At 40.3% G+C, this 12,099-nt stretch overlaps 2 protein-coding genes across 2 annotated transcripts; one reads left to right on the top strand and one right to left on the bottom strand.

Annotated features, from left to right (window-relative positions):
- Positions 1 to 2,624: 2,624 nt before the first annotated feature.
- On the top strand, positions 2,625 to 7,037 carry tex9 (testis expressed 9). Its single transcript, XM_075471150.1, has 12 exons — positions 2,625 to 2,680; positions 3,173 to 3,306; positions 3,768 to 3,831; positions 3,977 to 4,053; positions 4,172 to 4,226; positions 4,363 to 4,445; positions 4,547 to 4,710; positions 5,096 to 5,187; positions 5,328 to 5,501; positions 5,636 to 5,770; positions 6,448 to 6,582; positions 6,695 to 7,037. Exons 1-12 carry the CDS (start codon positions 2,633 to 2,635, stop codon positions 6,770 to 6,772), a joined length of 1,239 nt encoding a protein of 412 aa, XP_075327265.1. The 5' UTR covers positions 2,625 to 2,632; the 3' UTR covers positions 6,773 to 7,037.
- mns1 (meiosis-specific nuclear structural 1) lies at positions 6,984 to 11,906 on the bottom strand. Its single transcript, XM_075471138.1, has 10 exons — positions 11,723 to 11,906; positions 11,396 to 11,605; positions 9,877 to 10,004; positions 9,686 to 9,788; positions 9,154 to 9,386; positions 8,742 to 8,958; positions 8,536 to 8,643; positions 7,739 to 7,996; positions 7,311 to 7,436; positions 6,984 to 7,238 (listed from the first exon to the last, which is right to left on the bottom strand). The coding sequence occupies exons 1-10, from the start codon at positions 11,723 to 11,725 to the stop codon at positions 7,122 to 7,124; spliced, it is 1,503 nt and encodes a 500-aa protein (XP_075327253.1). The 5' UTR covers positions 11,726 to 11,906; the 3' UTR covers positions 6,984 to 7,121.
- Between the last annotated feature and the right edge of the window lie 193 nt (positions 11,907 to 12,099).

Here is a 12,099-nt window from a genome sequence, read left to right as displayed (position 1 = left end):
CAATCAAGTTAGGGTGGAGGAATCCTACCTGTCAATCACAGCTTGTGCACACGCTGCTGAGCGTGAGTCTGCCCCAGCTTGTGTGCGCTCACACTGGTGTGAACTCACGTGCACAACCTCGTCCACAGAGGGGGAGGGGTTTGGGGGGCGATTCGGAGCTTGTTAGAGGTTGGGGGAGGGACCTGAAAGTTGTATCAGTTCGAATTTTCCGACTTTAGACTCGCAATTTTGAAAACCTGCCGACTGCAGCTTTAAAAGTTTAAGTGATTTTGTCCCCTTCAGTGGTGTCTGGAAGTTTCTGAACTTTGTCGAATTACCTTGAATTATAGGCTGGAGCCTATCCCAGCTGTCACTGGGGCGAGAGACGGGGTACACACTGGACAGGTCGCCAGTCCTCTCTCCAAACATAACTCGTTTAATTTTTTCGCTCAGTTTTATTTTGGTCTCATTGATTCACAAAACATTTTTCAAGGAGCCTTGTAGTTTACCATGATCTCTTCAAACTGCAAATGGGTAGCGATGAGCAGTAGCCCTCTGTCTGCAGCTCTGACTTGCACATCATTAGTGTTCAGTGTTCTTCTGGTGGTGGAAATTAACATTAAAATGAGCTGATGTGAGGATTTAGTTGCTTCAAAGTTACCCTTAGTTGTGACATCAAAGACTACACACCTTGCTCTTGTAACTATTTCAGTTGCTTGACCACTCCCTGGGAGGGTTAATGATGGTCCTGATTGTTTTCCATTCGTACACAATCTGTCTGACTGAGTTGTTCTAGACCTGTTCTTAGAGATGTTTTTTTTCTTGTACTTTACAGTCTGCTGAGCATATTTTCTTTTTTCTTAGGTCCCCAGAATCATTTCAAGTTTTTGCCATGAAAAATAAACTTCATGGGACATGACTCTCCAACCTCTTCCCCATCCCGTGAGTGGGGACCATTAATATGATAATGAGCTCCAGCCACACCTACTACCTCAGAGCCTCCTCCAACTCTGCAAAACTCTCTCTAGTACATTTATAATGGAAAGAACAAGCAGCACTGAAATGATGATTAGGACAGCTAACTCTCACTCACTGTGCACAAGAATCACGGGCAGCAACTGCTCTGGTCTCAGTGACTTTCCTCCCAGAGAAGAGAGACAGTCTGCTCAGGATTCATTTCTGGAGAGGCGGCTTTGCGAGAAGTCTGACATTACGCATTAACCTCCTTGGAAAAAAACAGTATTCGCCTTTTTGTACCACAGACGCAGTGTGTTTTACTGGGGAAACAGTGGCCAAAACCTAGAAATACAGATGATTTGCAGCTGCTGATTGTAGCTTTTTCACCAATGGCACAAATTACAATCAAGAATGAATTTGACAGAAAACAGATTAGAAAAATAAATTTGCAGACATGCCCTCTCATACTTGTAGTGTCTCCCAGATCTATGAGTGGATTAGTGTCAGTCTTCATAATGAATTTAATGGCAAATCCAGATGTTTTTGGTTTTTTTGGTCAAATTCGAGAGCAGGACTCATTCTGTATGAAGGCTGTCTCCTTCAAGGGAAAGACGCTGGTCTGTGTCTTTTTGTCCCGGTCTTACAGAACCGGCAGCCACTGCAGGGGAACCTTGGCCAGTGGAAGGCTATCTGCCCCGCTGTCTGGAGCGAAAAATCAGCCACATCTTTTCATACTCAGGTTGTCTCTCAAATAAGTGGTTCGGAACCACTTTATAATTAGTTTAGATATAAAACCAAGCTGTTTCCAGGTCAAATTTGTGAAACTGATTTTTGAAAATGAAGACTGCAGACATTTATCCTCTCTGTCATTTTTTTATGGGACACTGCAATCTTTCCAAATAAAGTGAATCTTCTTCTGCTTTAGTTAAACTTCATTCAATAAGACACAAAGGCTTACAGGAGCCGATGTCATGTCATGCAATCACAAGAAAACACACCAGCTTGCTTCTCCATCTCGCTTGTGTTAGTTTTCCCTATAACCTGCTACAGCACCAGCAAGTAGTCAGGATTGGTTGGTGCTGGTGCCTCCGAATAGTTTATGTAAAACATTCAGGCTGTCTAACCTCACCAGATTCAAAGCTGGAATATTCAGCCATAGCTTTGATGGCTGATTCCACTCATGATATTTGTTGTAACACATAAAAAACACCGTATGATTATCTTAATGGGTAGAAAGAGTTGATTTTTAGCAGATGGGGACTTGAAAGTCATTTTAAAGGTGGACGCTGGGACTGAATGTGAAAGCAGGCCCCTAGTGTCAACACATCCAGCATATAAATCATTGACAAGCTCAAGCATGTAATGCAACATAAATATCTGGGTGGGGGAGAACATCAAGGTGAGGATAGTGTTTATGTTTAATAGGGTCTTTCTGAAAACCTTGCTGTCCTGAACTTCCTCTTTATAAAAATATCACTGTTAACCACAAAACTGTTGGCTATTCAGATAAGCTAAGAAGCACACTGAATCTACATGAAATGACGGGATTTCTAACATTTATTCTGGAAATAAATAAATAAATAAATAAAAAAATCGCATTCAAATGTCTTTCACCGGCTGCCGTAATGCATCCGCGCTCCGAATGTGCTGTTTGTTGCTATGCAACCTGAACTGTGTTGCCTCTCAGTGCGTTACAATGGCTGAAAGAAGCTCTGATAAAAAGGTTCAGTCCGCCGTCTCACAGGTGTGTAGTGGTTTGTTTCTCATAGTTGTGTCTCGTGTGTTCAAGCAGAACCATTTTTGTGCTTTTTGTAGTTTTATCTCTTTCCAACTGCTGAAATAGCTCAACTTTCTCCAAGTGGACTTCCGCCATCATGACGGTTGTAAAAGGTGTTTAGCCGCAAGCCCTCAATTATGTGGCGTCCTGAATGTTTCCAATAGATTTATGATTTATAATTGCGTTTTTCTAACAAAATATGTGAATGATGAATGAAAATCAGCAAAACAATGAATCAGTCCCATCTGTCATGTAAATATTGCCGAAGAAAATAGTTAAATAAGCTTAATTTTACAGTCATGACCTATTGTGATACTATGCTCTGATGAGGGAAATAACATCATGTTGGGATTGTTGTAAAAAAAAACAGTGGAGAAATTAAAATAAAAACTAAACACAATCCTGTAAAATGTAAAAAATTCCCCCGATAAACTCTGCTCTCCTGTATTGTTTTTGCAGACCAGGGGACGGCCATCCTCCAGCAGTAAAGCTGAGAGGTCCAAGAGGGTTGAGTTAAGACCACAGGCAAAATCTGCCTCAGGTCTAACACAGAAGCCAACAGATGACCTTTTAGCGAAGGAAGAACAGTACAAGTAAGACCATCTGTCTGTTTTCATCTGTTTAATTTTTGTTTTAATAGGATAAAATAAGCCCTTCTGACAAATGTTCGCATTTAATCTTTATACATTTCAAACAAGTTTAGGACGTGTTTTTCTGTCAAAGTAGCACTAAAATTTGGATCAGAGGCATTAATTGTTGCTCTCCGTCAGCATGAGTGTGCTGTTTAATCAAACCTTGTGCATAACTCCTCCTTTGTAGAGTAGATTAACTTACATCCCTCTTCATATCACTCTTCATGTCAATGTACCAAAGCTTAAAAAAGGAATTTTGTTCAACGAGTAGTTGTTCGGTGAACTGAAGCTGCTCATTTTCCAATACTTTCTCAAAAAGCAGTGGATGAATTTTAGTTTCTGCTCTCCTGTAGCTCTAAAATGTTTTGTTATTAATGATGACAATAGGAATATATCCATAACGTATTTCTTATATCCATCAGGCTCTTAAATGCGGAGCTGGAAGCCAAAACAGCAGATTTAGTAAGACAAGCAGAGCAACTCATGGTAAGTTGTGAACATATTTGCAAACAGAAAAACAAACCACGAATTAAAGAGTCAGCTAATGGTTAAAGATGAGATTACAGTGGAGTTTGAAGGGCAATCTCACTTTAAAGGCTGAAACTGGCTCTCTGTGTTTATCCGCTTATAGAAAGAACAGAGTGAAGTCCTGTCAAAGCCCTTATCCAACGTCCTGCTCTCGGATATTGAAGATGATGACTATTCTGGGTAATGAATATCTAAAGGAGTTTTCACAAGTTTACGCGATACATTGAGATATTCATTAATAAATAAAGCAGTAGATGAGAAAATATGCATATGTTTGTCTCTGTGTCCACCTCCTCAGCTGCAGGGCGATGAAGACTCGACCACGCGCCGCTGTGCACGATCTCGGTGTGAAGGTATCACTCCAGACTGTAGAGCTGGGATGTCTGTACATTTTGCCCAAACATTACTGAATTATCTAGAGCTACATTTAGTGAAGGCTGGAGACTTAAACGATGGTTTGTTGTTTTTCTCACCTCGATCTTTTCTTAGGCAGCGACCAAAAAAAAGGTCACATCAGCTGCTCGAAACACTTACACTGGGAAACAAGGAAAGAAGAGTCACTATAAAGTCACGTTAGTTTGATATAACATCGCGTCCAAAATCATTATTTTTTTTCCCCATTAGGATTCTTTAAAAGGTTCCTAACAGTTCAAGAGTTGTTTGCTTTATTTAGAACTTCAAAGGACTCTCGCGTAGATGTTTCCGCGGCTGTAGAAGATGCAGCAGACCTTTTCTTGGCAAAAACGATTCAGGGCGTGGAGGAGAAGATGAATGAGGCCGATGCTCATGAAAATGTTGTGGAGGATGTGCCTGATGTGGAGGACAATGTCGGATCAGGTAATGCTGATGACGCTTTGTAAAGACAGAGACTTCAGATTTATTTATCAGCAATGATTATTACATGAAAGTTTATAGAAATGTATACAGAACACACATTTTACACAACAGGTTACAATGAATTTAGCGAGATCAGTAAGGATAATTTTCTCTTTTGCATCATTTGTGTTAGTTCCTCTCTGAAGTACATGGAGTTCATGTCATTTTCTGATTTAAAAAAAAAAAAAGCGGCAGGATTCATTTATCAGGACACTATGCCACTCGAGAATCCTGAATGAAATCTGAATTGAAGCGTTCACTGTAAACAATTCGTGTTTGGTAACTTTGTAGCGCTTCCTTTTGCACGCGTGTGGGTCTGGTTGTGTTCATTTTGTTTTCTTTCCAGGCGTTTTGGATGCTCAGATGCGAGTTCTCAAGGCAAAACTGCGAATTATGCAAGAAGAACTGGACCAGCTGTCAAGTGAATACTATAAGAAGGTTTCTGTAGAAATGATTCATCATCAGTATTTCAGTTTGACATATTTTGGATCGTCAGTCTAAAGTTACACAGTTCCACTGTGATACAAATCGGTGGTTGAGATACTGTTGAGGAGACTTTACATTTTCTGCTGCTGCAGGACGATGAAAATGCAAAGCTTAATGCCAAAATTAAGGAGCTTGAGGAGGATCGAGCCAAACTGCAGAAGACAACAAGCATCCAGCAAACACAGATTGAGAAGCATAGAGCTTTAGCCGAGGAGTCTGCCAAAAGATGTGAGGGTCTTCAGCTGCAAGTGTCTGCTTTACACAAGGTTTGAGACATGATCTGAGAGCAGTTTGACACATAAAGACTGACCAGCCGGCCTACTATTTCAAGCATTTTTGTGATACATTTATTATATTTCTTTGGCACTTTCCCCCCCAAACCTGGCTGTGCCCTGTGTAGGAGATAGAAAATCTGAATAGATCGCAAAAACAAGCAGCTGCTGTCCACAGCACCGCGGAGGTTCGCCTGAACAGAGCTCTGGAGGAGGTGGAGCGGCTAAAGACTCAACTTAACAAGATGGAACAGATTAACAAAGTAAGAACAGGGCACCGCTGACAAACGCATGTTCTCGGTGTAATTAGAGTAGGCGCTTAAATTTGATAGGCGTCTTTGATGTAAAGAGAAAGCATTGGGTCAAGTCAAAAATGTGTCTTTGTTTCAACTTTGTTATTAAAAATCAAGGATGCAGAAATATTTAATCAGATAAAATTGGTTCACTTCACCACCTCATTGACAGTAAACACTAAGTAGTAGAGATCATAATCATCCTTTAATCAAGACTCTATTCTGTGACTGATTCTACCCAACATGTCCCTGGTCAGGGGACGGGGACAATTCAAGACTGGAAAAGTCCTGTAAAATGCTTTAAAAACAATAACCCACACACACACACACACACACACACTTGATCAGTATAAATGATCAGGTTAACTGTCGACACGCCTGTCATAATGTAGGAGGTATAAAAAGCACTTTAACAGAGAGGCTGCCTCTTTCAAAAGTACATTTGTCAAGTGTTTTATTACTTTAATGAGAGACTATGTGGCCAAATAAGTCAAATAATCTAGGTTTTACTCATTTATAAATAAACCCAAACTAGGACTGAATTTGACCTGATTTACAACGGACACTTGAAACCCGACAAAGTGGCGTTTCTGTTCAGCTTTCACCTTCAGCTTTTTTTCTTTTTCTTTCAAATTCTCTTAAATAAGGACAAGAAAAGTGAGGAACATCAGAGTCAGGAAAACGTACTGGCTGAAAACAAAATGCTTAAGAAACAGAAAACAGAACTCATTGTGGGTTTCAAGAAACAGCTCAAGCTGATCGACATTCTCAAAAGACAAAAGGTAAGTGTCTTTAAGTTAAACCCTTAATCCATGTTTTTCATTGGGATATTAACTATTTGTGTGTGTGTGTGTGTGTGTGTGTGTGTGTGTGTGTGTGTGTGTGTGTGCGCAGATGCACTATGAAGCTGCCAAGTTGCTCTCCTTCACAGAAGACGAGTTCATGAAAGCTTTAGACTGGGGGAAGTCATGAATCTGAACTTTTCTTCTTTTCTAAAAGAAAATCTTTTGAAAGATAGTTGTGTGCTTTGTGGAGCGATGAGCCTCAGTCTCTCAGAGTTCGATTACTTATCTTACAAATCTTGCTGTAGTCTTTTAAACGTGATGAGGTTAATTCACCGGGTCTTTTTGAACTGATTTTAATGAATCTGTTGTCAACAAATTCCAAATAAAAACACGTATCTTTAAGAATTTTGTCATCACTGAATGCAAACAGGTTTACCATAATAACACGAACAAGAAACCAGATTTAGTGTTCCTTACAAACTGCAACGTACTTTATTATGACCTTAAACTGCCCTCTAGAGGCAAACTGGAAAAGTTTAATCATCTCTGTCATTGTCGTCGTCGTCGTCAGAGAAGATGTCAGCCGGACGGGTTTGGAATTTTTTCCTGAAATCTTCATCAAAGTGTTCCAGGTCATCTTCGTGGAGCAAACCCTGAAAATAGAGACGCAGTGATGGGTCATTTATATTTTTTTATCCTCAGGGGTGTAACTAACTGACTCATACCTTAGGAAAGTATCCGAGGAGCTTTGTTGCGTGACGTTTTAAAAGTTTCTGCCTCTCTTCTTCGATGATCTTCCTACGATGTGCCTCCTTCTCCTGCTCAGTCGCTCTTTCGTTCGCCTCCAGTTCCTTGAAGAGAGACAGAAAAATGTCTTAAACAAAGCGGGTCTGTCACCATTGGCACTGATATCAAAGATTAAAATATTCTGTGTGTTTTCTTAAATAAATCTTACTTTCTGTCTCAAATTATTATTATTATTTTTAATTCAAACTACTCGGATGGGATACTTTGATTCAGTGGTTTAACTTGCTGAGAGCTGGCTGCTGTCCTCCAACATGCTGTGTTAGTTAGAACCACTAATGGCAGTAAAACTCTACCAGCACCACCCTCACGTGGATGTAAATATGTACACAAATAAAGCGATTAGTACCAGGTCAGCCTCTCGCTTTTGTCTTCTGTGCTCTAACAGTTTCTCCACTTCACGTTTGTGTTGAAGTTGCCTCATGCGCCGTTTTTGGTCCATCATCTGCTCGATGCGATCGTCCTCTGCAAACTTGGCCATCATCATCTTCCTGAAGGCCTCCTCCTCCTCTTTCTCTGCTTGCCTCCGCATCTCTTTGAAAGCCATTTGCTCCTGGCACGTCTGCTGCATCATCAGCGTCTGTCTGATTTTGTTCTCCATCTCTTCCTGTTGGATCAAAGTTTTTAAACATACATCAGGAAGCTTTGAAGATACTTCAGCTGTGCGGATAAATCTGAACTCCGAAGCACATCGAGTCTACATGTGTCATGAACTGCTGTTAATAATGAAGAGTGTTCCCAAACTGGGATGTTCAGACTGCTTTGTTCAACTGGTTGTGAAATTACAAACAACAGCATGTGTCAAAATAATTAAAGTAAAGATTGGTATGTTCACATCTCAGGCTCCACTCAGTTAACTACATTCAATATTTTACCCACATAGATTTGACTTATCACTTATACAACATGAAAATGTCAGACAATCGTAGTGTTTGCGCTTCAAAGAATGTTAGTTAAATATATTTGGGATTTGGACCGCCATGTCTGCAAAATAGGTAGTTTTGTGTAATTTAGCAGATTAAAGAACTTGAAAAAAAAGATAGATTTGAGGTTATTTGGAAATGCAGATAATCGTTACCTGCGGTCCATAACATAAAAGATCAGCCGTCCTTATTTAAGGACGGCTGCTAAAATAAAGATCCTTACAATGTCTTTCTGCCTCCTCGCCTCCTCTTGTTTCTCAAAGTACAGCTCCTCACGGACTCGCTCCATCTCTTCACGCTGCTGCCGCTCCTCTTCGATCTTCTCACACAGCTTAGGAACAGAGAAAAAGAATGTTTGTTACACATTAACTCCCGAGTCTCTGAACAGATAAGTGGATGGGCATCAAGAAAAAAAAAAGTTGTCTGAACCATTTTTCGAAGATGTTCCTTGGCTTCCTCCCTCTCTCTGATCTTAGCCATCCTGCTCTCCTCCGTGTGCTGCTGTTGCTGCACAAACTCCATGATGCGTCTGTTCTCTGCCTCCATCTTTTCCTGCTCCATGCGCCTCCATTCAGCCTGCTGTCTTTTGAACTCCTCGATGTTCTGCTGAGTGGCTCTTAGCTTCTCCAGCTTCAGCTGCCTCTCCCTTTTAGGGAAACATTTCATTTAAATGAGTCCCTGACATGGTGCCATCTTTTTCATATATAGATGGTGTAACATTGTTTGAAATGGACAATCACACTGTATCAGGTCTCATAATAATATCCATAATTGTTAGGAAATACACTGGGTCTGCATACATTTTAAATTACTGTTTAAGAGAGCATTATTAACGACTTACATCTGGTCCTCCTCATAAATTTTCCTGATGATCTCGTCCACCATGAGCTTCTCTTTGAGAAACTCCTCGTATGCTTCCTGTCTCTTGCTCTCCCTCTCCATGAGCTGCTCCTTTTGATACTGCACCATCTCCTTGTGATGCTGCAGCGCCAGCTTCTGCTCCAGCTTCTGCTGCTCAATGGCTGTTCGCTCATATTCAGTCTTCATCTTACGTGCAAAGTCGGATTCTTCACGCTAACGTCACAGAAAGGAGAGAAACGAAATAAATACCGATAGGCTTCACTGCAGTTTTTGTTCTCGGGACTTTGGGTCATCTTAACCCATATATATAAGCTTTCCAACCCCTTAGATTTGTTTGAAGTAACAGGAACTTTTTACTTATAAGTTAGATCCACACAAAAAGTCCATAATCCCACAGTTGTTCTATTTAGTACTTATCCACACTGGAATAAAAGTTTTTTGGAACCAATATTTTGGAGGATGGAAAACTTTTGTTTCTTCATACTGTATGAACTAACAAGGGAGGCGCTCACCAAGGTCTCAAGCCTCGTAGCTTCATGCTCAGCGATCTGTGCAGCTCTTTCCTTGTTCACATAGGCAGACCTCAGTTTGGATTCCAGTTCTTTAAGCTCCAAACTATACAGCAAAAAAAAAAAAAATCAATTGCTGTATTTGTTCACAGACCCAGAACATCCAGTAAGTCGGGGTAATTATTGGTGTTTACCTGTTCTCTTTAATATGCTGCCTCATTTTCTCCTCTTTTTGCTTCTCATAGTTGATGCGGGCCAGCTCTTTAGCCATTCTCTCCTCTTGTTCCAGCTGCTTTTCCCTTTTTATTCTCTCCTCCTCTGCCTGCAAGTTAGATTTTATTATCATTACCTTCATCTGAGTTAATACAACACCCAATGAAGACATTGACGGCACGAGCTGGTGTTTAGTAAAGCTTTGAATCCCGTCTGCCACAGTTTTTATTTGGTATGTGATTGTTGCGGCTTAGCTGTCTGTCAGAAAAGATTCCACAGGAAAACACTGATGGAGACATACAGTGTGTGCATCCAGATCGTTGTCATAATAAACTCTGAAAAAGGGGCCTTAGCAGAGGATAACCTTCCAAATTACTCTATACTTACTGTATAAATATAACATAAATTACTGATAATTGTCTTCCAGTCGCTTCATGCTTCCCAAAATATTCAATTTTGTATGTAACATTTAAATGTCCACAACATTAGAGTCTACTCTAGTAGAGCCATATCAACAGTATCAGCTTATGTTGGCCTATCACAGATAAGCCCTGAGCAGTATTTTTCTCCATTTTCTTACCAAAGCGTATCTGTCTCTTTACAGTAACTTACTCACCAGCAATTTGTGAACAGGAAAGTTAAACAATGACTCCACTATTTCCCAAAACCACTCAAACAATGTTTAGTTACAAGTAAAATACAAATACAAACACTTTGTTTGGCCGGCCTCTCCATTGGATTTACAGTTTGATATCTTTTGACAATTCAACACTTTCTCCAATTTGAATATAATCCATTACTTCCAGTAATAATGATCAACGTATCATTGTTCTGTTTTCATCTTTTCACAACTGTGTTTTTATCAAATCGGATTTAAGTGAAAAAATTATGATGAAATGAATTCATCACTTAAAGGTGGGGTATGAGATGTTTTCTGGAGCATTTTTTATCATATTGTCTGAAAATCTCCTCACGACCACATTGCACCCACTAAAATAGAATGTTTGGAAAATATATATTATAATATATATTTTAGTCCATTGTAGAGGGTGTAGCAAGAGGAAATGTATGACCAATAGAAGTAATGATGAGAGTTACTTCTTTTGGATTCTGACATGCCAATCAACCGTCAGCGCCCCCAGTTCACAGACTCGTGACTCGTTCATGTGTTTTGAAGGCTCGGTTTCTAGAGGTGGGCTAAAGGGAGAGGCAAGGTTGCAGGAACCGTTTTTCCAAGATCTCATACCTTTAAACTTTTAGCTGACTTTGATCTTTTCTTGAAATTAATGTAGGTCACTTACTCATAGTTGCAGAATTCTCATTCCCACTATTCCCACTAAATAAAAGTTATATCTAACTTAAAAGTTAAAAAAAAGAAGATTTGATGCTAATTTTTAAGCATAATGGTGACAAATGCTTTCCGTCTGCTCTGGAGGGAGAAATAAAATGTCAGATTAATCCGGTATTTGTTTTCTTCAAATGTCACGGCAGAAAACAAACCTTCCTCAGAGTGGTCTCTATTTGTGTCTCCTTGAGCTCCTGCTGCACCTGTCGCAGGTATCGCTTCCTCTCAAAGCTGTCCTCCTTCCTCATATTGTCCTGCAGCTGTCTCTCTCTGTCCACACGCCGGGCCTCCTGCTCTCTGTGCTGCTCCTGAGCGTGGCGCTGAGACATTAATCTCTGCTGCTGGTTGTACATCCAGCTACGACTCTGTCCCGAAGAAAAAGACAGAAGAGAACAACACTGAGCAGCTCAGCAGTGTCATGACTTGGCTAACTGCTCTGTTAGCAACAGTGATGCTAACTCGGTGTGGCAACTCGGACTTACCATGTTTGTAGTTATTTTGTATATTCCCACCTTTTAAGTTTACTCTATCAATATTTTTTAAGCGTAACAAATAGACTGGCTGTTTCAATATTACTTTCGATGGACCACCGTCGTTTACTGTTAATTTTCCAAAATTGACTCAAGGAGTCGTTGGGCTAATTCGGTCGGTTGTTTGGGGTCTCGTTGTCCTGGGAACAGCAGAGAACAGTGCGTGTTCCGTGAATTCAGCCAATGCAAATGAGCGCAGACAATGACGTCAGGTCCGGGAAAATCAAAACGTGTTTATTGTTTTGATTCCTCACTTCTCACTCACTTCTCAAAATACATTACAGCCGTTCTTCTCTTTGTCTTGAATGTAATTAAATATGGGTGCTTAC

The sequence above is a fragment of the Odontesthes bonariensis genome, chromosome 1, assembly GCF_027942865.1.
Source record: "Odontesthes bonariensis isolate fOdoBon6 chromosome 1, fOdoBon6.hap1, whole genome shotgun sequence".
Classification (NCBI taxonomy): domain Eukaryota; kingdom Metazoa; phylum Chordata; class Actinopteri; order Atheriniformes; family Atherinopsidae; genus Odontesthes; species Odontesthes bonariensis.
Note: the sequence above shows the minus strand (reverse complement) of the source record. Positions and strands in the feature narration are given on the sequence as shown.